The 25,859-nt window shown below is 42.3% G+C and overlaps 1 protein-coding gene across 1 annotated transcript; it reads left to right on the top strand.

The window, feature by feature from the left end:
* LOC124043943 (rho-related GTP-binding protein RhoE-like) lies at positions 1-24,178 on the top strand. The gene is made up of 5 exons (XM_046363111.1): positions 1-312; positions 588-675; positions 20,363-20,472; positions 21,294-21,428; positions 21,595-24,178. The coding sequence occupies exons 1-5, from the start codon at positions 163-165 to the stop codon at positions 21,841-21,843; spliced, it is 732 nt and encodes a 243-aa protein (XP_046219067.1). The 5' UTR covers positions 1-162; the 3' UTR covers positions 21,844-24,178.
* Positions 24,179-25,859: the final 1,681 nt, after the last annotated feature.

Genomic DNA, 25,859 nt, shown 5'->3' with positions numbered 1-25,859 from the left:
TTTATAGAGTAGTTTACCGGTGTGTATAGGACGTTGCTGACAATATCAACAGTAGTTTAATGGTGAATGGGGGACGCAGCTAACAATATCACAGGACAGTAGTGATTGTTATGGGGATCTGATTTTGGTGCGGAGTTTATCTATAGACATTTAGAAAAATCAATGAAGGATACAGGATCTGTTCAAAAGCTTTCACCGAAATCCGAGATGGATCCTAACCAGAGCGTGAAGTGTAAAATCGTTGTCGTTGGGGACAGCCAGTGTGGAAAAACTGCTCTACTTCACGTCTTTGCAAAAGATTGCTTTCCAGAGGTAGGACTGTTGTATGTCGTTTGGATGAGTTAACTAATTTGCGTGTTTTGTGCCATTTACGAGTCGTTACCCGAGGAGTAGTGTTGGAAAATGATATCTTCTGAACTTTTGTGCACTTTTACGCACAGACCAAGTGATTCAAATTGACTGCTTGCAGAGTTACAGATTAAATTACGATGGATAATGTGTTAGTGTTTTGAGTACAGCTCTTCTTGGTATATTGGTTAACGTGTATGATCAACGTAATGATGTATTGCAAATTCTTTATTTTATAGAACTATGTCCCAACTGTGTTTGAGAACTACACAGCCAGTTTTGAAATCGAAACGCAAAGAATAGAACTCAGTCTCTGGGACACTTCAGGTGAGAACTTTTTGAATTATACTATTTTAGCAGTATTCTATCCTGAACAAAAATATAAAGGCAACGATTTTACTCACTTACAGTTCATATGAGGAAATCAGTCAATTAAAATAAATTCATTTGGTCCTAATCTATGGATTTCACATGACTGGGAATAGATGCATTTGTTGGTTGTCTACAAAAAAATTGTCTTCACAATGGGCCTCAGGATTTCTTCGTGGTGTTTTTGGGAATTCATTTTGCCAATAGATCAAATGCAATTGTGTTTAACTTATGCCTGCCCATACCATATACCCACAGCCACCATGGGGCACTCTGTTCACAATGTTGAGATCAACAAGCCATACACATTTATTTAACTAGGCAAGTCAGTTAAGAACACGTTCTTGTTTAGAATGAATGCCTAACCTGGACGACGCTGGGCCAATTGTGCACCGCCCGTTGGGATTCCCAATCACGTCTGGATGTGATACAGCTTGGATACAAACCAGGGACTGTAGTGACACCCCTTGCACTGAGATGCAGTGCCTTAGACTGCTGCACCACTCGGGATCCCAAATGGTCTGTGGTTGTGAGGGCAGTTGGCTGTACTGCCAAATTCTCTAAAATTACATTGGAAGCGGCTTATGGTAGAGGAATACAAATTGAATTATCTGACAACATCTCAGGTGGACATTCCTGCAGTCACCATGCCTGCAGTCACCAATTGCACACTCCCTTAACTTGAGATCTGAAGCGTTGACATTTTAGTGGCCTTTTATTGTCCTAAGCACAAGGTGCACCTGTATAAGATCAAACTCTTTAGTCAGCTTCTTGATATGCCAGCTGTAAGGTGGCTGGATTGTCTTGGCAAAGGAGAAATGCTCACTAACTGTGATGTAAACAAATGCACAAAATACTTTTTCAACAAATTATACATATGGAGAACTTCTTGGATCTTTTATTTCAGCTCATGAAACATTGGACCAACACTTTGCATGTTGCGTTTTATACTTTTGTTTAGTGTACATGTGCATAAGTGCCTACTAATACTGCACTACAGGGCACGAGCCCGAATATGGACTGGCACGGTGGAATGTGAGCGTTGCCATGAATTAGAGTAAACATTTCACCACATAAAAAAATCTTGTGAAAAATCAGACTGTGCCTAGCTTAATCTTAATTTGACTGGTCATCAATACATTAAACTAGCCCAGTAGGTGGCAAGGAATATCCAGAGTTTAAACTGACACTGCATCCTTGGAATGTTATGGACCACTCTAGCGTGAGGCTCTATTGAACACATTTAAATTGAAATGACAGAGATTGAATTTCTCTAGTTGGCTTTGAATGACGGAAAGGCCAGGAGTTGATGTAGTTTGGCTTGGGAATGCAGTGGAGGTGTCATTGTTACAGCCAATAAGAAACCAAGACGAACAGGCCTGGAGCTCTTCATCAGTGCCTCACACCTGTCTTTGACTGTAAGTTCCTCCAAACGTCGCTCCTCCGTAGTTAGGGTACTGGTCTTCCATTGCCGACCATGTAGCACCCACCAAGGTGATGCTAGTGAAAGCGCACAAATTGACAGTTAAGAACAGTCCCTGAGCCTCAACAGCCATCTCTGGACACTGCATGCAGTCCTTGTTGTATTTATTCCGAACAGCTTAAACTGAAAAAGCATGGGCTGCGTTATTTAAATCCGAACAGTCGTTTAGCTAGCTTTAATGTGTAAGCCAAAAATAGACTTTCCATCACAATTCTTGTAATCTCAGTGTCAAGACCACAAGATGTGAGTGATCAAACCCCAGAGCAATAAAATGCCAAAAAGGTCAAAAGCAATGCTTAACACTTCAAAATAACAGTCTGCAATATTTACAGAGCTCTCTTGGTGACCTTGTGGTGCCATGGCAACCACTGATTCAGTGTGCCGTGTCCACATCCTCTCTCCACTCAGAGTTGCGTAACAGATGAAGGCATTTGGTGCACTCAGTGGAGGCACCAGCTAAGAAAAGATGGGGAAGCCAAAAAAGCCATATTTACAACCTGTTTTGTGATAATTGCATTGCTTGCTCCATGACCTGTTAGTTCAAATGCCATGTGACTATAGGCCCAAAGGCCGAGAACTTAAGACAGTGGAAGAATAAATTCAAACTTTTGTTTTATCATGACTGGAGAGCGACTGTCTGAAGTCCACCAAAAAATATTGCATGTAACAACCAGTTACATGACCTACAGCATGGTCAAGCCAGTTATTGTTTCTGACATTTGCGGACCACTAAACAATTATTGATTTAGAACCACAGTTGCAAAGAAAATATGAGCTGCCTCCACTATTCCAGCACCCTTTCAACTTCAACATCATCAGTCTAATACAGTGACAACTAAAAGATGCCAAAATAATTGTCCAATCAACGTAAGCTAAATATGGCTTTCCATGGCTTTGTTTTCTCTGTGTGCATGTCCTCCTGCAAGTAGAAAAAACATGCAGCCTCACCCTACTTGTAGAGAAACGCCAATGCCGTCCTCTTTAATGTTCAGGAAACGGTCTGTCACACAGTACATGCTTTCATTTTTTTGTTGTCCTAGGCTACCTGGCTAAAATGCTTGCTCACTAGCCTAATTTCCATTTAATGGGCAACGTTACCTGGATAACATTAGCCTTCTACATCTAGGTACAGTGCCTTCAGCATTCAGTCCCCTTGACTTTTTCCACATTTGGTTACATTACAGCCTTATTTTAAAATTGATTTCTTTTTTTTCCCCTCAGCCATCTACAAACAATACCTCAAAATGACAAAGTGAAAACCGTTATTTGTGTGGATCTCATTCCTCATTTACATAAGTGATCAGACCCTTTGCTATAATACTTCAAATTGAGCTGCGGTGTATCCTGTTTCTATTGATCATCCTTGATGTTTCTTCAACTTGAATGAAGTCCACCTTTGCTAAATTCAATTGATTGGACATGAGTTGGAAAGGTGCACACGTCTATATAAGGTCTGTTGACAGTGCAGGTCAGAGCAAAAAAAAGCCATGAGGTCTAAGGAATTGTCCGTAGAGCTCCGAGACAAGATTGTGTTGAGGCACAGATCTGGAGAAGGGTCTTAAAGGATTCTGACCATGAAACAAGATTGAACTCTTTGGCATGAATGCCAAGTGTCACATCTGGAGGAAGCCTGGCATCATCCCTACGGTTAAGCGTGGTGGCAGCATGCTGTGGGGATATTTTTTTAGCGGCCGGGACTGGGAGACTAGTCCGGATTGAAGGAAAGATGAACGGCGCAAAGTACAGAGGGATCCTTGATGAACACCTGCTCCAGAGTGTTCAGGAACTCACTGGGGTGACGGTTCACCTTCCAACAGGACAATGATCCTAAGCACACAGACAAGGCAGGATTGGCTTCTGGACAAGTCTGAATGTCCTTGAGTGGCCCAGCCAGAGCTCGAACTCGATCGAACATCTCTGGAGAAACCTTAAAATGGCTGTGTTGCTACACTCTCCATCCAACCTGACAGCTTGAGAGGATCTGCAAAGAAAGGGCGAAACCCCCCCAAATACCCATATACCAAGCTTGTTGTGACATGCCCAAGAACATTCAAGGCTGTAACTGCTGCCAAAGTTGTTTCAACTGAGTAAAGGGTCTGAATACTTATGTAGCTTATACATTTTTTGCAAGTGTATTAAAAAAAAATACAAACGCCAGTTTGCTTTGTCATTATGGGGGTATTGTGTGTGTAGGGGGACTACTTAATCAATTTTAGAGTAAGGCTGTAATGTAACAATGTTGCCGTCAAGGTCTAAATGCACTCTGAATGGACTGTACATGTTGAACTTCCATCCTCTCAGACCAGGGGCGTAATGTATGAATTAATGGTTGGCTCAGAATCACCATTTTATAATCATTGGCCAGTACAGAGAATTAATCCCTATCTCCATCCATAGCTAATTTAGGAAAGGGTGAATTTTATCTAGCTATCCACCGGAGGACAATGCAACCAGATGCAACAATTCAAGTGACGCCAAATCCAAACTGGCTTCCCTTTATTGCCTTTATTTTTCTGTTTTTATACTTTTTTATTTTATCAAGGGAGGCCAAATGCTCATTGGCTTCCCTTGTGTCCAATGCTACAGGCGTCAACAATGTCATACTCTTTTGGACCAGACAGCATCAGATGGCCGACACGTACAGAGGGGAGCTGTTTCGCTTGCTCTGATGCTTTCTCTGTTGACATGCATTCAGCCTGGCTTCCATGAATACATGCCACTGCTGGACTGTCAGCTCACTCCAAATTAAACACACCTTCCCCAGTTCAAATACTGTTTTTCCTGAGTAAATAAATGCTGACACATTGCTTACGTTACATTTCTTGGTACAAAATGCCCACATCTAGTGGTCCCTGGGGTATCTAACCCAGCCACAGATCAGAAGGTAATTACCTCCTATACAACAGCCTCTGAGTCCTCCAGCCTGTCTGGATGATTGGGCTGTTGTAGAGGGAGGGGTACTACAGCTGCACCATTGAGAGCATTTTGACTGGCTGCATCACTGCTTGGTATGACAACTGCTTTACATCTGACTGCAAAGCACTATGTACAGCCCAGTACATCACTGGTGCCAAGCTTGCCATCAGGACCTCTATCAGATGTTAAGAGGGAGGCCTTAGAAATGGTCAAATACTCCAGCTACCCAAGTCAGACAGTTCTCAAATACTGCACAGCAAGCGGTACCATGCAAGTCTGGAATCAAAAGGACCCTGAACAGCTTCAACACCCAAGCCATGAGACTGCTGAATAGTTCACCAAATAGCTACCCGGACTATTTGCACAAACTTTTTTTTTAACTCCTCACTTACTGCTTCTACTATTTATCGATCACATCAATGTGGCCTTTGATACACCAGGGAATGTTTGTTTTACAAAATTATAGAAAATGTTTATTTTTTAGCAGAAACCATTTTAATGAGGAATGTTTCTGTCCAGCATTATAAGCTGCCTGATATTTATTATTTTGTCGTTGGTGTTGCATTAGTGCCCCAGTAGGTTTTATTGTTGTGACATATCACAGTGCTGCAGACCTTTTGAAGAAAGCTTGGTGAGATTTGCTATGCAAATTTCATTGCCTTCTGGCACAACCCCCTAGAAGGGTAATTTGGGGTCCTCCTCCAGGAAAATGTTACTTAAAAAAATAAATAAAAATTGTGGTAACAGGACAGACAGCTGATCATCCTCGCAGTGGCAGACCATGTGTAACAACACCTGCACAGGATCGGCACATCCGAACGTCACACCTGCTGGACTGGTACAGGATGGCAACAACTGGCCAAGTTACACCAGGAACGCACAGACTGTCTGCAATAGGCTGAGCGAGGCTGGACTGAGTGCTTGTAGGTCTCTTGTCTGGTGAGGACCTGCCTTACATCACCGGCAACAGCGTCTCCTGTGGGAACAAACCCACCGTCGCTGGACCAGACAGGACTGGCAAAAAGTGCTTTCCACTGACAAGTTTCGGTTTGACTCACCAGGTGTGATGGTTGGATATGTGTTTATCGTCAAAGGAATGCGCGTTACACCGAGGCCTGTACTCTGGAACGGGATTGATTTTTGGGGGTGGAGGGTCTGTCATTAGTCTGGGGCAGTGTGTCGCAGCATCGGACTGCGCTTGTTGGCATTGCAGGCAATCTCAACGATATGCGTTACAGAGAAGACATCCTCCTCCCTCATGTGGTACCCTTCTGCAGTCTCATCCTGACATGACCCTCCAGCATGACAATGCCACCAGCCATACTGCTTGTTCTGTGCGTGATTTTCTGCAAGATAGGAATGTCAGTGTTCTGCCATGGCCAGTGACGAGCCCAGGTCTCAATCCCTTTGAGTTCGTCTGGGACCTGTTGGCTCGGTGGTTGAGGGCTACGGCCATCCCCCCCCCCCCCCAGAAATGTCTGGGAACTTGCAGATGCCTTGGTGGAGGACTGGGGTAACATCTCACAGTAAGAACTGTCAAATCTGGTGCAGTCTGAGGCGATGCACTGCAGTACTTAATGCAGTTGGTGGCTACACCAGATACGGACTTTTCATTTTGATCCCTCTCCTTTGTTCAGGGACATGTGACCAACAGAAATGGAATAATGCCTGTGGAACTTGTTCAGTTTGTCTCAGTTGAATCTTATGTTCATACAAATATTTACACAGGTTAAAAATAAATGCAGTTGACAGTGGGGACGATCCTTGTCGTCATCTTACCAAACATGGATAATGTGATTGAGTTTTTTCTTCTCCCCCCCCAACAGTTCTGCCTAGACTGTGCATAATACTAATGTCAAATTTAAACTGACTCATTTTGATATCCAATGCTTTATTTGTATCACTTATTTAAAACTGTCCATGAATGGCTGCAAAATACATAGCCTCTTATAAATAATTAAGACACCAGATTTCAAATATGTGATTTGTACTTGGAAGAAGTGTAATAATAAAATAAGTGTGGAATAACAGTTCTTGCGAACAAGCACACTCATTACCCTATTTTTAGCCCCTTTAATAATTCGAATTGTTCCCCTGATCAAAGTAAATTGGTCAGGTAACTATTTGCCCCTACACCCTAACCAAATCATTTTTCTATTTGTCCCCGCTGTAATTTTTATTTGCGTTCGCAATCTGTTTTGACAATTATTTTCATAGTTACAAATCAGGTGACCCTACCAAGCTTCCCTGCTTGGAACTAGTAGGTTTTTCTGCTGCCTTCATTGTCACAGCCTAAATGCTAATCCCCAAAAGAGGGGACTAATGCAAGTCCCCTCTTTTCTTGACTTTAGTGCAAGGCTGCATTCTGCAATGGGAAGAGTAATAGCAACCTAATTTTGTTGACAACATTGTACATTAAACTGCTCTAACCATGCTGCTCTTTAGTTTCATAAACTCAAGAGGCGTTTCTTTAAAACATGCTTCCAATCCCCTTGATTCCTTACATAACTAAACCAATTATGCTTCAATGTGTCATGGTTCAGTGCTGTGGCAAGACGGGACAATGATAGTGGTTTCAACCGGGAGATTACGCATTTCAAATCAATTTGGAGCACAGTTCAAGTTAACATGCTGACATTATAATGGACTAATTAAACATAATATTTTTCATTGTGGAGGGGGGGGTCAAATGCGAGTCTCACAGCCAATGCGTGAGTTGGCAGCTCTGCATCACCTGGGTCGTCACTATACTGTATATCAATGGCTCTGGGCCTAGCTATTAGTATGTAGCGCAGATGGTTGTGCAGGTTTCTCCCCACTGTCTGGGTTGTCTAGCAGCCTCTGGCTCACCCCTACACTGTTCCAACCTGTACATATTCAATTGGGTCATGTTTGATATGAACCCATCTTCTCACCCTGTGCTATGAATGTGACTAGAGCCCTACAGTGGACGTGTCCATAAGACCTAGCGGTCAAACACGGAAATTGTTCAAATTGTTTTTCCACCATTTGGGGTGCTTTCTCTCAATGTGCTGCTTGAATGTCTTTGGGTTAACGGTTAAGTTCCTAATGGTGGAAGATGATCTGTGGCTTAGATATACATAAGTTGACATTTTATGAACTAAGCAATACGATGCCACAAACTACACACACACACATGACCAAAGGTATGTGGACACCTTCTCGTCGACCATCTCAATCCAAAGTCATGGGTGTTTATTAAGTTGGTCTCCTCCCTTCGCTGTAACCGCCTCTACTTTTCTGAGAAGGGTTTTCACTAAATATTGGGACATTGCTGCAGGGAATTGCCTCCATTCAGCCACAAGCATTAGTGAGGTCAGGCACTGATGCTGGGCGATTAGGCATGGCTCGCAGTCGGCCTTCCAATTCATCCCAGAGGTGTTCGATGGGGTTGAAGTCCGGGCTCTGTGCAGGCCAGTCAAGTTCATTCTGTATGGACCTTGCTTTGTGCACAGGGGCATTGTCATGCTGAAACAGGAAAGGGCCTTTGCAAAACGGTTGCCACAAAGATGGAACCACAGAATTGTCTAGAATGTCATTGTATGCTGTATCAAGCCCAAACGATGAAACAGCCCCCATTATTCCACCTATCTTCCATCAAACTTTACAGTTGGCACTATGCATTGGGGTTCTCCTGGCATCCACCAAACCCAGATTTGTTCAGACTGCCAGATGATGAAGCGTGAGTCATGATTTCCACAGCTCCAATAGTGGTGTGCTTTACACCACTCCAGCTGACGCTTGGCATTGCGCATGGTGGCGTTAGGCTATTGCGGCTGCTTGGTCAAGGAATCCCATTTAATGACACTCCTGACGAACAATTCTTGTGCTGACGTGGCTTCGAGGCAGTTTGGCTTCGAGGACAGATTGTTATACGCTTCAGAACTCTGGTCTCGTTCTGTGAGCTTGTGGCCTACCACTTTGAGGCTGAGCCGTTGTTGCTCCTAGACATTTCCACTTCACAATGACAGCACTTAGTTGATCATGCAGTTCTAGCAGGGCAGAAAGGCCATTCTACTGCCAATGTTTGTCGATGGAGACTGCATGGCTGTGTGCTTAGAGTTGTTATCCTGTTGAAGTTGAACCTTCGTCCCTGTCGGCGTAACCTGCTCCAGAGGACTCCGGACTCATCAAGGATCTCTATGCTTCATTCATTTTTCCCTCAATCCCGAAAAACATCCCCACAGCATGATGCTGCCACCACCATGCTTCACCGTAGGGATAGTGCAGGTTTCCTCAAGATGTGACGCTTGGTATTCAGGCCAAAGAGCTCAATCTTGTTAACATCAGACCAGAATCACATTTTTTTCTCATGGTCAGAGAGCCCTTTCGGTGCCTCTTGACAGCCTTTGAGTTTGCCATGTGGCTTCTGTCTGGCTACTCTTCCATAAAGGCCTGATTGGTGGCGTGCTGCAGAGATGGTTGTCCTTCTGGAAGGTTCTCTATCTCCACAGAGGAGCTCTGTCAGTGACCACTGGGTTCTTGGTCACCTCTCTGACCAAGGCCCTCCTTCCCAGATTGCTCAGTTCGGCCGGGCGGCCAGCTCTAGGAAGAGTCATGGTGGTTCCAAGCTTCTTATGGAGGCCACTGTGTTCTTGGGGACCTTCAATGCTGCAGAAATATTTTCTGTGCCTTGCCACAATCCTTTCTCTGGTTTTTCTCTGACATGCACCGTCAAATGTGGGGCCTTAGACGTGTGCCTTTCCAAATCCTGTCCAATCAATTGAATTTTAGTTCAATTTTGAGTCTCATAGCAGAGGGTTTGGATACTTATTTACAAAATATTTTTTCCGTTTAATTTCCAGAAATGTCTAAACCGGGGGGGAATAAGGCTGTAACAAAATGAGTCAAGGAGTCTGCATACTTTCCGAATGCACTGTTTGTCTTTTCCAGACATTCTGAAGGGTAAAAATATCTGTTTTTAAAATGTATATTTTCCAGGACACTGAAATACCATATTTTCCCAACATTGAAATCTGGTTCTGAATATGAAAATACTTTTGTTTGAGTCAAGGCTGGACTGGACAAAATCTGAACCGTACGTAGACTTCTATGATTTGGTCTGGTCCGGACCAAAAACCAATGTCCGTTGATGTGGAAATCAAGGCTGGTCTGAACTGCACCCAAAAGGCATCTGTCGTTCTGGGCTTACTGAGGTGTTGCCTGAAGATTAATTTTATGAATACCCATCTGTGGTCAGCCTGCAGTTTTATAAAACACTCAACAAACATCTGGACAGGACCAAAAAGATTGAAACCACTTGTCCAGGAGTTGCACCGCATGTTAACACGTGATTATCCATTTTACTTTGACCTATCCTGTTTTTAGGTTAACATGACAGCACTTTTATTTATTGGGCACCTTTTAGGTTAGTCTAGTTTACTGCATAATGTAAAGTGTCAGTCTCATTACATTGTCATTTATCTCTAGCCTGTAGGCTACATACTCTTTCTACCACATCCTATATTTTATAGACAATTTACTGCTGTTGGAGAGATGCAGCGACGCAAAATATGTTGCGCCTTTGACAGTGGTCATTGCTTATCACAGGTTGGCATCAACTTTCTCATAAAAAGCCCTTACAGCCACTGGTTGGTTGAGTCATTGTTCTGAGCAGAATTGTGATCTTTTATGTTGGTGGTGCGTTGGTCTGTTTAGCTCAGAAAAATGCTGCCCCTTTGTCAGTCTGTCACCATAGGCAGCTGCCCAATGAGCATGCCGGCCATGCACAGGGCAGGTGTGGACCAGCGCTGCCTTGGCTGCAGTCTTCTGGTTCGCAGCTGCTCCCTCCTTAGCAGCTGCCGTCATGGCATCAGTTAAGTTCAACTTCAAATTGAGAGTAGCATGCGTTATCAATACCCCCTCAATTCTCTCATGTGTGCATACTAGAGGTCGACCGATTTTATGATTTTTAGATACAGATTTTTATTTATTTATTATTTTGGAGGATCAAAAAAAAGCCGATACTGATTAATCTGACTATTTTTATTTGATTTTTTTTATTGTTTTACTTGTAATGACAATTACAACAATACTGAACACGTATTATATCAAAAGTTAAAATAAATCAATAAAAATCTATTTAGCCTCAAATGAAACGTGTTCAATTTGGTTTAAATAATGCAAAAACAAAGTGTTGGCGAAGTAAAAGTGCAATATGTGCCATGTAAGAAAGCTAACATTTAAGTTCCTTGCTCAGAACATGAGAACATATGAAAGCTGGTTCCTTTTACATGCGACTTCAATATTCCCAGGTAAGAGGTTTTAAGTTGTAGTTAATATAGTATTTATAGGACTATTTCTCTCTACCATTTGTATTCCATATACCTTTGACTATTGGATGTTCTTATCGGCACTTTATTGCCAGTGTAACAGTATAGCTTCCATCCCTCTCCTCGCCGCTACCTGGGCTCGAACCAGGAACACATCAACAGCCACCCTTGAAGCATTGTTACCCATGCAGAGCAAGGGGAACAACTACTAGAAGTCTCAGAGCGAGTGACGTTTAAAATGCTATTAGCGTGCACCCCACTAACTAGCTAGCCATTTCACTTCGGTTACACCAGCCTAATCTCGGGAGTTGATGGGCTTGAAGTCATAAACGGCGCAATGCTTGAAGCACAGTGAAGAGCTGCTGGCAAACAGGAATACGAGCCTTAGTTTCTGGATTCGACCATATTAATGACCTATCAGATCGAAAACAATTTTCGCATATACCCTGACTCTGCGTGCAATAGAAGTGACACAATTTCACCTGGTTAATATCGCCTGCTAACCTACACTTCTTTTAGCTAAATATGCAGGTTTAAATATATACTTCGGTGTATTGATTTAAAAAAAGGCATTTGTGTTTATGGGTAGGTACACGTTGGAGCAACGACAGTTCTTTTTCCGCGAATGCACACCGCATCGACTATATGCAATGCAGGACACTCTAGAACACTGCACATGGTTGATATTACTAGTTTAATGCTAGCTAGCAACTTACCTTGGCTTCTTACTGCATTTGCGTAACAGGTATGCTCCTCGTGGAGTGCAATGAGGCAGGTGGTTAGAGCGTTGGACTAGTTAACTAAGTTTGCAAGATTGAATCCCCGAGCTGACAAGGTCGTTCTGCCCCCTGAACAAGGCAGTTAACCCACCGTTCCTAGGCCGTCATTGAAATTAAGAGCGTGTTCAGACTTGCCTAGTTAAATAAAGGTGTGAAAAATAAATCTGCCAAATCAGTGTAAAAAAATTCTGATTGTTATGAACTTGAAATCGGCCCTAATTAATTGGCCATTCCGATTTAAATCGGTCGACCTCTAGTGCATGCCGATTACTATAAAATCCACCCTAACAGGTAGGACTAAATAAGGTTACATAACCTTGCCTATTAGCTATAATAATAATTGGCTTGTACAGAAGGTGACAGCAAACCTATCAATGTTCTCCCGCAGTAATGTAAGCACACTTGACTCAAGAGGATGCTAATCCATCTCTGAAACCTAAAATAAAATAATACAGCTAGGGTAGCTAGCTACAAGTCAAGTAGTACTTGAAGTATGCTACCTACCCCCTCACCAACAGACACATTATCACCGGGACTTAGAGGTACCCAGCGTCACGACTTCATTGCTTCAGAGCACCACAAGGGGAGGTTAGAGCTCTCATGCATTTGGGTCCCAAGGTTTTTTTTGACAATCATATTGAATTGTTCCAATGATGAATTTGACGCGGAGCCACCCCTCCCTTGTGGCTTTCTTCAGCAAAGATGGCTGACAAAACATTACGGGGAGGCAAATGTAAGTAGTTATTTCGAGTCAAGCAAAAAAATGTGTTGACGTGGAGGCAAGCGTTTGTGCATATTTTGTCAGTTAATTTACAGGGGGAAATAAATCTGTCATATCCAATACCATGTGTATCAAACTCAATTCTGTGACTGGTGTCCTGTCTGAATGTATGTATTACAATTATACACCTCAACAGTGTACTGCTCCTGGGACATCAATGAGTACGCATTGTAACTATGCAATAGACTAGAAACATGAGTTTATAATTAATATATGTATGTGTATCAACAGTACATCCTGCCAGCACGCCCACAAGTGTCCTGAATGACGTGAGGAATGAGATGGGTGTAACAATCCAGGCTATTTGCTCTGAGACCTGCATAATGATGTAATGAAACAAGCAGGGAGCAGGTTTTGACCAGCGGTTGATTAATCTATGCCTAATGTTTAAATACTGGTATGGTAGCCTACTGTACCTGTTCATTTTTCTGGCCTTTCGAGTTCGGTGTAAAACAGGCGTCTGGTAGTGTTTTTTTTTCCGAGTAGCACTGTCCGTGACCAAAATCCAAGTCTACCAGTATTTTTGAAATGTCTCCAGTAGATTTTTCCGTTCCTCCTGAATGCCCTAATCTGCTCACTTCAATGAATAAAAATCATGGTGCTACAATATAATCAAAGTAAGGGCAATCTGCTGTATATTTATAGCCTATTGTAACCTGAAAGTCACGCCTTTCCTCACTCCACCCTTAAGTTACCATTTCAAAAACGAGCTCTTAATTTAAAAAATCACATTGCGACCAAAGAGAACAGACAAAATGGACAATGTTTTCATCAAACCAGCTTCTTTCTATGGTGCTACCCGTTCCAGGGTAAGGACTGTAACCACCAGAGGACTTAAATGAGCCGGAGCTGAGAGGATCACAAAGGTATTTTGGTTTTGGAGCATTTTTTTTTATTAAAAAAAGAGGCAGTATGCCTTAAACTCTATAATTGTGTACTAAAAACGTGAATGTGTTTTTGCAGAGCTTAGAACATGTGGAGATCCGTGGATAAAGGGTTGGACAACGGGCCGCACCGAAAAAACGCATGGTTGCCAAGAAGGCTATTAGTTAAGCTAGATTCTTAACATGCGTGTTGGAGTCACTTTTTCAATTCTTAATTGATCTACCTTTTCTATCATAGGCCACTGTAATGGATGGGGGTTCAGGGTGGTACCATTCTGCTCATCTGAAGAAGGCGCTCATAGGTGAGATTCAAACTTTGAAGATCGTGTCATTGAAAGCTGAAAGAGAAACATTCTCCGAGGGCAGAGATGCGGGCGACAGCTGATGCATTGGTCCAGAGCCAGGCGGTATTGGCGGAGAGTCACTCCTCATTAGCTGAGAATCAGGTGACTGAAGTGTTGAAAAGGGTGAGGAAGGAAATGGCGTCACAATCCATGCCAGGCACACCTGTGAGCTCTGGAACTCTACCTCCGACAGGCAGTCAACCTGCATGGTGGGTTTGTCAGGTCGTTGGTTCACCCTGACATTTCCATTCCTCCTCTGACAACAAAACTTGACCAACTGCACAGCAAGGGCCGCCCGGACCATTATCCTGTTCTGCTATTCCAAGGATGTGTAACCGAAGAGATACCACGAGTGGGCTCGGAATACAAACTGGGATGGATCCCGAGGCAAATGTGGCTTACCAGTGATCCTCCGGGTGTTCATCATTAATACTGTGTCTCAGACGTTTCCGTCCATGCAACCTGAAAAAGCATTAAAGACCGCGTTAATGAGTACTTGAGGTCACCGAGTCTGGACGTGGCCTGCTCTCCCTTGTGTAAGGAATTAGGCACTTTCCCATGCAGTATGTACTATATGCCATTTGAAATCAGTGGAATTAGAGTATATGATAGTAGTTGATATGATAGTAGAATTAGTTATAACTAGCACTTTCCTTTAAGATTTAGATGCACAGTATGTACTATATGCCATGTTTACTTGTCACTGCACAATAGCCTAAAAACAAATGCAGTTGGATTATCTTCTAAATGCTTTATTATCCATATGTAAAAGCATATGCTGTACTGCATTTCTTCATCAGAATCTTTATGTTTTCGTTAATAAAGTAATGATAAATACTCTTTCAAAATGTCCATAACGAATTACTTGTACGCTATGATATTCTTAATGTGTTGACTGAATATAAGCAAGTGATGCCTGCTTTTTTTGTTGCCCTTTTCATGATCACTCGAGGTTAAGTAAAAACAAATATTATTACTTTTTTAAATTAACTATTAATTTAGAATTATATCAAAGCCACTTATGATCTAAGACTATCTAACGGGAAATGCCCCTTAGAGGATTGTAGGACTCTAAATTAATATCTAAGTGTTGGCGGAGAGTCACACCATTGAGAAATATTTTTCATTATACTGTAGGCCTGCTATAGGCAAAATGATTCTCACTAGTGTTGTCTAATTCTGTAGTAGACATTACTCATCACAACTATGAAATAACATTGTACAGCACCATATTTTCTGTTCCAGTCTAGCAAACCGAGGGTTTTTCCATGGAATAGAAACACCATAATATTAATTAAGCAAGTACCAAGTTTGGACACCTACTCATTCCAGGATTTCTTTTACTACATTAATTATTTTTCTAGGTTAATAGTGAAGATGTCACCACTATGAAATAACACATGGAATCGGTGAAGAACAAATTCTTAATTACAAGGACAGCCTTCTCCTTCCTCCCCAACTGGGATTTGAACCCTGGTCTCCCACTTGCCCTGCATTCTGTAGTACCGACATGGCCTGCTAAAATACACTTTCCACATACAGATGTTTTAGTTATGGATCATAACTAATTACTATGGGAATAAATATCACTGATTTACAGATATTGGAACAAAGCCCATATTTTCCATTTGTTTTTCATGGAAGAGAAACCTATTCTAAGCAAGTATCAGCCAAAATATTGGATTCCTCATTCCAGGATTTCTTTTTCTACATTATAGAAAATAGTAAGACATCACAACTATGAAATAACACATTCCATGCATTCTGTACTACAGACATGGCCTGCTCTCCCTTATGTAAGGAATTAGGCACCATCCCATGTTTACTACAATATTTATTGTAAACTGCACAGTAGCCTTTTAAACACATTTTAGCTAATAACATGATACTCTTTCAAAATGCAGATGTTGATTTTAGTTATGTATTCATAAATTACCATGGGAATAAATGGCACTGATTTACAGATATTGGAACAAAGTTGTACAATGAAGGCAAATTTAGAATCCTCCGATCCTGTAGCCTACTCCTGACGTCACGTTGTACAGCGCCATAGAAAACCAGAGGGTTTCATATTTCCTTTTTCTCTGAATAGAAACACCATATTAGGCCAAATTTCTTAAACAATCCCATGTACTGTTATTACCAAGGTTTTAAATTCTCTGGTATTGCCAATACGGAATACTTTCAAATGCTTCTCTTAGATACCATCTGGTGGTCAAACTAGCATTAACATGCAGTAACAGAAGAAATGGCTGAGAATTAAACTACGTGCCATGAGGCGGGGGGTGGAAAGATCGTGCCGCTGCCACGGGGCGGCAAGTAGCCTAGTGGTTAGAACGTTGGACTAGTAACCGAAAGGTTGCAAGATCTAATCCCCAAGCTGACAAGGTAAAAATGTAATTCTGCCTCTGAACAGGGCAGTTAACCCATTGTTCCCAGGCCGTCATTTAAAATAAGAATTTTTTCTTAACTGACTTACCTAGTTAAATAAATGTAAAATAAAAACGCTGTGGCAGCATGCAAGGTGTGCAGCTGTATGACAACTTTTAAAGGAGGAACCACTGTAGACTTGGTTTATTATTATTATTATTATTATATATATAAAAGCCAAAGAGAACTAAACCCATTTTTATGAATTTCTCATGTATTTAAATGGCGAGTCATCTAACCAGGCTAATGTTGTGAACATAAGCTCACTAGATAGATAACAAGCATTTTCAATTTAACTTAGGGTTCTTTCCTTCAATTCTGTAAATTCTTACAAGGAGCCGAGGGAATTTAGCAATTTTAATGTACTTAATTCTGCAAATCTTCCCATGGAGTTGACAATGTTGCAGTGTAAAAAATTTCCTGCAATTTGAAGAATGTTAGCCATGATAATTCGGTGTGTTGCTCAAACATAACAATCAATGGAGGCCCCTGGGCATGTGCCCGGTCAATAATTCAGCCATGCCAAAAGTACTTGTAAATTCATTTGTTTTATTTATTCGTTTAATCATTTTTAGCTTTTATTTTGGACATTTCTAGTTCTCAAATTGTATTATAAAAAATATATAGGTATATTTTCTACAAACTTAGGATTTGGTTTAAGTTTACACTGAAAGGGTTTTTCCATGAGTACAGGGGGAACACTTTAGTGCTATGGGTTTTGTTTAGGTGCTCATTACAAACAGTGTTTTTTTTTTTAAAGGTGTCTCCTTAGCCCCCCACAGACATCCACCACATTTTTTTCATGTAGATGCCCCTCAGGCTGGTCATTTACTTATTGGTGGATGAGTTCCGAGGCAGTGCCTGAGGGATAGGCAAGGAGAGAGCTGTTGCTCTTTGTTCAGGTAAGGTATAGCAGATAGTGTCTGTCAATGCTCCCACTTGCTTGCAGCTTCTTGAGGTTTCTGAAGAAATGTACCACTTTTTAGGCCTGTCGGTCTTCCTGTCTTAAGTGACTACTTTTTTTTTATTGCGACTTCATTGTTTTGGTAGTTAAGCCCTTGACTGATGTGGCTGGACTGCCCTCTGCTATAGTGGCACTGGCAGAGCTCATGCATCTCGATTGAGAGAATTTGAGCTGCATGCCATTCACAGGACTACATTTTAATCCTCACAAAGACCCCATTGTTCACAATGCAGTTACAAAAAAAGTAAAGCTTGTTTTGAGAACTGTATTTTGAGCAAAATATTCTCACATTTTGAGTTTGAAACCAGACTGAAGTTGATTCAATGCACCAACAGTTTTTCATTAATGATTTAGTTACTTTTCCATTCTCTCGGATTTGTTTTGGATATGTTAAACAAGGCAGTTCCACGCGGAAGCCAAGAATATGGTGGGGTTCTTTTAGAGGTATTCCCACAGTGAAAGTTGTCTCCATATCACCGGTCAAGGACAAAGTTACCTTTTAGTGTTTTAGAGTTCCCTGGAGACCCCTCTCACCATTTGAAAACAAGTCCTCTGTCTGTAGATTAATGTACAGTTTCATTCTAGTGGTCTGAGGGGGGGTGCTCTCTATTCCATACTCTGTTATGCTCTCTATTCTATATCAAATTACACACAGACTGCGCTGTAGCCCTTGATCTTATTCCCTCAAGTACATGGGATATGACACAAATGATGGTAACGCTGTCCTTTGTGGGGGGGGGGGGGGGGGCAGCAGTATTGGTTCTGTTTTGAGCTGGCCCCTGCTCTGTCAGGAATGGGTAGAATAAAAATGTCCCCTGGTCTCTCTGCTTGTCAGATGCATTTTGGTAGCCTGTCTTTTATGGACTCCAACTGGGATCTCCTTTTAAGCCCTCAGAATGGTTCCATCAGAATGGCTCCTTCAGTCTGATAGCGGGGGTGTTTACTCACAGTAGGGGGTAGAGGAATGGATGTGGGTGTCTGGCTGGCTCTGGGGACTGAACAAGGCCTTAGGGCTGCAGTGAAATTGGGCGAATGAGCGGTCAGTCCATCGGCATGGCTTTCCTTTTCCTGGGCTCTTGTATAACGGTCTGGATCCCCAAAGTGAGTGCTAGTCGATTCGGTAGCAGAATCGTAAAAAAGCAGTACCTTCTTTGGGCTCCTCCACTTTCCCGGTGTCATCACTACGCTGGTTGTCTGTGTTCAATTGACTGAGGAAAGTCTCCAGGAGGCAATGTATACTCTTTTGGGCGACTATTTACTGTTAAATATTTGTCTTTCTCTACCTGGTCCCAGTCCCATCGTTAAGTAGGTCAGAATGTTTAAAGCCAGAGAAGGGCCGCCAGTCGTCGCTCAGTTTGTCAGCTTGGTCAGACCGATCCACAAAGACAATTTTTAAAGTTTTACAAAAGCAAGCCTTAATCACTGGACTAGAGCGGTCCACCAGGCATAGATCAAACACATAACAAGAAGATTATGAACCTTGCCCACCAGACATGAGAAATTACATTTGTCTTGTCAGTGCAGATTTTGTCATGGAAACTTGAAAGCAATGGGAGATTGGTAAAACACCACCATATGCTGGCGTAGTTCTTAGGCCTACTCGGTACAAACAAGCTCTTCCCTCCGTCTCCAAAATAAGATTTTGGCATTACTTGCTGTTCAGTGAAATTTAAGTTTAAATTGGATGTAACATTCCGGCCATGTGTTTTCCATGGAACATGAGGATGTCATTAGTGTACAAAGTTTTTATTAAATTTTTTTGGTATCAAATTTAGAATTCATGTTTGAGGGGGAGAAAAGCTTTCAATGCATGAAATGATTTAATCTACATTCCTTTTTCAGAATAAGGCTTCACTCCTACCCCCCCCCTTCCCCCATCGCTGGGAACCATTCCTTGAGCTGTCCTCGTTGAATACCGAAATGTCAGTGTAGCTGAAAGAATCTCCCAGACATAATCTGGAGAGAGAGAGAGAGAACACAATTCCTGGCATAACATTCCGAAGGTGGAAGCACAGATGTTCCGCTGCCAGTCATCAGACTGCAAATGTGTTGGGTTTCAATGTGATAGTTAGTCAGTACATGCTGTGTGCTTTTCCAAATTCAGTTTGCGAAATCTCATGCATCTTGCTTTTTACATGTCGTTAACCAGATGCATAGTTCACGAGATTAGCATACCACCTCCTTTCTTGACTTTGGCGACTAATCCGGACAATTATATTAGCATGCACTGTGCAATAGAATTTAGGAAATTAAAATGCATGTGGAAAGATGCTTGAAAGACTTGCTAAAAATATATCATTTCAAAATTAGAACTCAAATTAGATTGAATCCAAGCTGCTCCTAATCACAGTTGCCCAGCCGCATACTATGTAGCAAGACGGTCTAGGGATTGACACTGTGTTGGATATGCGATGTACATATTACAGATGTCTCCTGTCCTAGTTCTGACTGTGGGTTCTGGGCTGGGTATGAATGGAGGGCAGGGAGTGAGCAGCCCCACGGGCAGTGCAGCTGAAATGATGACACAAGCGTAATAATTTATGGATGTGCTGGCTCACAGTGAAATGGTGTTAGGGAGGAATTTTGCTTCCCTGGGTTGTTCTAACATTTACAGTAAAATATGTTGGGTACTAAATACATTTGAGTTATCTGAGCTAAATTAATGTTAGTTGATGTAAGGAATAGTGCAGAGCTGGGATGTGATTTCTTAGTTCTTTATTTGGCCTAATTTGCATATTTTTGACCAGGTTTTTACTATTGTGTTTTTGCAGGATCTCCGTACTATGACAATGTGCGACCACTCTCCTACCCAGACTCTGATGCAGTCCTCATCTGCTTTGACATCAGCAGACCAGACACCTTGGACAGTGTACTGAAGAAGGTGAGCATTTCATATGTCCTGTAAGTTTCTTCTGATTTTCCCCCTGAATTAAGTGACCTGTCCCACAAGCATTTTCACTCTGTCCCCTTGGACCCTCTTGGAAAAGGCTTGTTTGTGTTGCTGGGTGAAGTGGCTTGTGAAAAACCTTATGGATGAAAATTACTGCACTAGGCACATGAGTCTGAGAAGTAGTCCAACAGGCCTTGTTCACGTGTGGTATCCAAGGGATGGCTACTCTGGGTCTCGGTGCCCTTTGACCTGTGATGACACAGGGCTCGGTATTGTGCCAGCTGAGAGGAGTTTGGTCCAGTGAGTGGGAGTGATCCCTCCTTTGGAGAGAACATAATCACCAGGCTGGGCCCCAGTATCTGGACCACACACTGATCATTGGGCATTGTTGTGGGGGGAAATGAGAGAGCTGGAGGACAGTTGTTCAAGGCACAGAATAAGCCTGGGAAAGTGGAAGAGGATGTTTTCCATTACTTAAATTGTGCGATACAGAGCTGGCGCTGTCAGTGACTGTTTTCAAAGATGACAGCATGATATGAAGAGAATGTGTGGGTGGTTAACTCTCTGGAAAAACTCCAGTGCCCATTAATGCAGCCCTTTTGGCACTTGTCTAACTATTTTGGCCCCAAATCTTAACCTGAGGTCTGGGTGCATAACTTTATTTTATTTTATAGACCTTGCGGAAGTCGAGATTTGCGTGCATAACTCTTATGTTTGGATGTCTGACACTGAATATTAGCCAAACCTGTAAAAGCACATGTGTACTAGAAGTGTTAATGATTTTTCTATTTTCTGAATTGTTTTCTCTATAGTGGCGAGTAGAGATCCAGGAGTTTTGTCCCAACACCAAAATTCTGCTGGTAGGATGCAAGTCAGACCTCCGCACAGACCTCACCACACTGGTGGAACTGTCCAATCACAGACAGACACCCGTGTCATATGATCAGGTAGGTGGTACATGCATTTTGCTCATACTTTAACACTCACTATGATGATGTGGACATAAGTTATTTGTATTATTGGTCTAGTACTATATGCCTTATTTTGGTACCTGTAAACCTCAACAGCTATGAATACCAATAAGACTGATCTACTGGTGTTATTTTCTCTCAGGGCTCCAACATGGCCAAGCAGATCAGTGCTCCCTACATCGAGTGTTCATCCCTGCAGTCTGAGAACAGCGTCAGAGACATCTTCCACGTGGCCACGCTGGCCTGCGTCAACAAGAGCAACAAGAACGTCAAACGCAACAAATCCTCCAGGGGCACCAAGAGGATCTCGCACATGCCCAGTAGGCCCGAACTCACCGCTGTCACATCAGACCTGCGTAAAGACAAGGCCAAGAGCTGTACAATAATGTGATTGGTTGGGGTAGGGAGACTGAATGTGGACTGTGGGAGGAGCAGGCAGGTGATGGGGACTGGACACTTTGCATAGAGCCTCTCCCACTCGACTCACACGCAAAGGAGTGAGAAGGCGAGTTAGTGCTGCACTTTAAATCAGCTTCTCCACTGGTTTGTATTGACGCAAAACGTACAAACTTACATCAAGCTGCCCTAGTCTGCGCCATAGGAGAAGTTCACCAGGGAGAATGAAGGAAACCGGACACTGGAGCCCATCTGAGGCTTCAGAATTGGGTTTTGGTTTATTTTTAAGGCCAAGATGGTCAACAACCCTTTGACATAAACTGCAAGAAAGAGATGGAAGACAAGCTGACTTCTGTCGGTCCTCTCAAGCTTTCTTTACCCCAGGAAATAATGTTTTTGGTCCAGCAATTACACCATAACCTTTTGGTCTGGGATCTGGACAGGAAAAGAGCTAAAGTGGTATCAGGTTTTAATTGCATCTTCAGAAAGATATGAGAAGTGGTATGGTGGTGGATTCACCACTGAGTGACAAGATTGTTGTTTAGAAGCGAGAGACTGCCGCTGTGTTCTGCTACAGTAAAATGGATCAAGAAGACAAATGGATCTCTGGCACCTGGGTCTGGCACTTACAGACAAAGAAGTTACTAAAGGACAGAAACACTGGTTTGTTCACATTGCCCATCTTTTCCCCCTTTCTCTTTTCTTACTGCCTTTATGAGTTTGCCAAATGGGATGTTTGTTATAAGCTGTTGCACACTGTTACGAAAGATCTGAAAGCCTTTTTACTATGTTTTGCTCCTTTGCATATCGTTCTAGTGCTGTTTTTAAACCTCAGCATAGTCTGAACCCTTTGTTTTGCTGTTTATCATTTACAACCAAAAAAGCTTGACAGAGCGTTGAAATCGCTCACAAAGTAGCTCTCTGGCAACGTCTAATGTGATAAGCTGTGTAATGGCCAATGATTTTGAAGGATGTGCTACAGTATCTCTGAGGACATATCCTACACCCCTGCTCTTCTGTCACACTTCTGTCACTGGGATGACTGCGCTCCCTGCTCTTCTCTCCCTGGCATCGCAAGAGTTACGGGCTGCCCAGTACATGTGGTGCACAGTGCACACCCATGCCGAGCTTAATTAAGTGCTTAAACATTGCCAGTGCTGATCAAGCCACTGAGCTTCGGTTATCGGCCCAGAAGACCATTGCACAGATCTTTTCAAGGATGTCCTCGGCTATGCAATGTGAGGTCTGTAAAGACAAGTCTAGTTATCAATGTTTGCTGGTTCATGACCTGTACAGTGCTGTTATTGATTTGGGGCGGCAGTGGTTAGCCTAGCGGTTAGAGCATTGGACTAGTAACCGAAAGGTTGCAAGTTCAAATCCCCGAGCTGACAAGGTACAAACCTGTCGTTCTGCCCCTGAACAGGCAGTTAACCCACTGTGCCTAGGCAGTCATTGAAAATAAGAATTTGTTCTTAACTGACTTGCCTAGTTAAATAAAGGTAAAATAAAAAATACATTTCTGTGTGGAGTGCTAGGGCAGACTACATATTACTCACACTGTTCATCTCTGGTACAGAGGCACCACATTCGTAGCCTACTCTTGATTCAAATACAACTGTTATTTGATAATGAATGTGACCAGCACACTGGGGCAGTAGGCTAAGTCCAGTAGCTAAGTAGAACTAGCCCATAGCTATAGCTCATGGCGTCAGGTAACCTTGCGGTTAAGAGCCAGTAACCGAAAGGTCATTGGTTCGACTCCCCAAGGTGGGGAAGAATCTGGCCTTCTGCCCTTGAGCAAGACGGTTAACCATCTGCGCCTGGGGAACAGTTGGGGATGTGGATGTCGATTTAAGGCAGCCGCTCCCCCATACCAACTCTGAGGGGTTTGGTTAAATGCTGAAGACGCATGATTGTTGAATGCGTTGTTGTGCAACTGAGAGGTATCCCCCTTTCTCTCCACCCTCTCCAAGCAGTTGCTGTTAAACTAGATTTACATCTTTCACATCTAACAGTTACAATTTCAGTCTTCAGTTGTCTCCGCAGCATAGTAAGTACTTGGGTGTTGTTGAAGTCTGTTGAGCTGATTTCAGAACAGCCCCCCCCAAGGCAGTATATCAGCTAGCGGGTGTAGCCTTAGCTCTCGGTAGGAAAAAAATTGTAAATTAAAGTTCAGAATGTGTTAGCTGTAGAATATCAACCCTTTTTAAAAATGTTTAGTCCATTTGTATGTATGATGTTTCGACAGTATTTATTGAAGTTATATATTTGACCTTTTTTGAAAATAAAGTTCAATGTACAGTACAACGTCTTGAGACTTAATCTTGACATGGTTATTTTGTCAAACTGTTTGGAGTACCACTGTCTGGAAATCGTAGCAGAACACATTATGAACCATTTTTTTTGTTTTGCTACAACCTACTCAGACTCCTTGCAGTAAAATAATCGCTTGGGATGAATAATATTCAATTAAATGTCTTATCCCTCTGGCACATTAATCTGTGAACATCATGACATGGTAACCACATTTCTATTCCTGACTAGAGGGCTGCTTGATTAAATTAGTGTTTTCTCATCTACATGGCCAGCTTGCATTTTCTCACCATGCTTAAAACTTTATTCAATACAGTAGGATTGCTTTCACTCACCATGAACAACATGGAGGAAAGACTGTTCCGGTTCGATTGGTCAGGCATTCCACTATGCTGTATCAATCTTCTTCTAGATTGTGTATAATCTTCTAGGTTAGGAGACTATTCCATCAATGTCCCAGCAAACATACACAGAACATGGTTGCCATGTTCTCAGAATATGATATTTTACTGTGACCATTATCTTCTTCTAAATGTAATTTATGGTTAATATCTGACAACTTTCGCTGCAAGTGGACTGAGACGAGAATGCCCGAAATGCATTGTGAATGTGATTTAGACGTTCTACAGAACCGTATAGGAGACAACAGTGGCTGGCTGGCTGCTCAGAGATGGAAACATTTATGTCCCGCTGATCGTTTGTGCGTGTCTCTGAGGAATGCGTAGCATCATCCAACTCTTCATGATGGATTACATGCTGATATTGCAGTTTTTTTTGTCCCCCCCTTTCCTTCCTTTCAACCCCAGTGAGCAGTTTGTCAGGCAGAACTCCAGGTAAATCTGGGACAAGTATAACAAACTTTTTTTAAATCAGCAGTCGGGAATTAACTGCAGACAATTTACCACATGCACAGTGCATGTATAGTAATTATATCTAGGGGTATTGTCACATCCACTAGTTCCTTAAATTTCACCCTAACCATGTTATGCTTTCAATTGCAAGTTAAGGTTACAGCTAAACTGGCCCTCTCTACCGACAACCCCAGTCGTCCCTAAAGGACTAGTCTACCTAGGAAACGGGTTACCTCCCACAATGTAAACGATGCGTCTTAGGTCTGGGATTTCCAAAACTACTAAACGACCACTGTCCTTGAACCCTAGAACATGTGCTCACAGTCATTGGCCTATCCCTTAGCATACCACAAGGTATAGGGAAGCACCCAGCTAACAGACATTTCCACAACTTTAGAAAATGTACCCTTAAGTCTAGTTAGGTCATGAACAAACTTTTTCATAGGAATGATCATGTGACATGCAAGGAATGTTTCAAGAGAAGCCATTCCCTTAATGTTAAATAACTTACCCAGAATGTGGTTATCAGAACACAACGTATTATTAATGGTCTTGACAGATTTCATGGGAACGTGGCACAAAACGGTGTCTAATGTTCTGTGGGTTAGGAGAATATTCCATCAACGTCCCACCAAACATACACAGAACGTGGTTGCCAAGTTTTCAAAAGTTAAGATCTTGTTCTAGACACTTCATGGGATTGTTGTAAAGAACATTAGTGTGCAAAGAAATACATTACACATCACGCCCAGTTACTGTTGCCAAGCAAATCAAGGCCCTAATTGGCGAACCACTGATCCATTGATGGCTCTTTGTCTTTTGGCAAGGTCAGGGATGCTCACTCATT

Source organism: Oncorhynchus gorbuscha, linkage group LG09, assembly GCF_021184085.1.
Source record: "Oncorhynchus gorbuscha isolate QuinsamMale2020 ecotype Even-year linkage group LG09, OgorEven_v1.0, whole genome shotgun sequence".
Taxonomy (NCBI): domain Eukaryota; kingdom Metazoa; phylum Chordata; class Actinopteri; order Salmoniformes; family Salmonidae; genus Oncorhynchus; species Oncorhynchus gorbuscha.
This window is presented reverse-complemented; position numbering and strand designations above follow the sequence as displayed.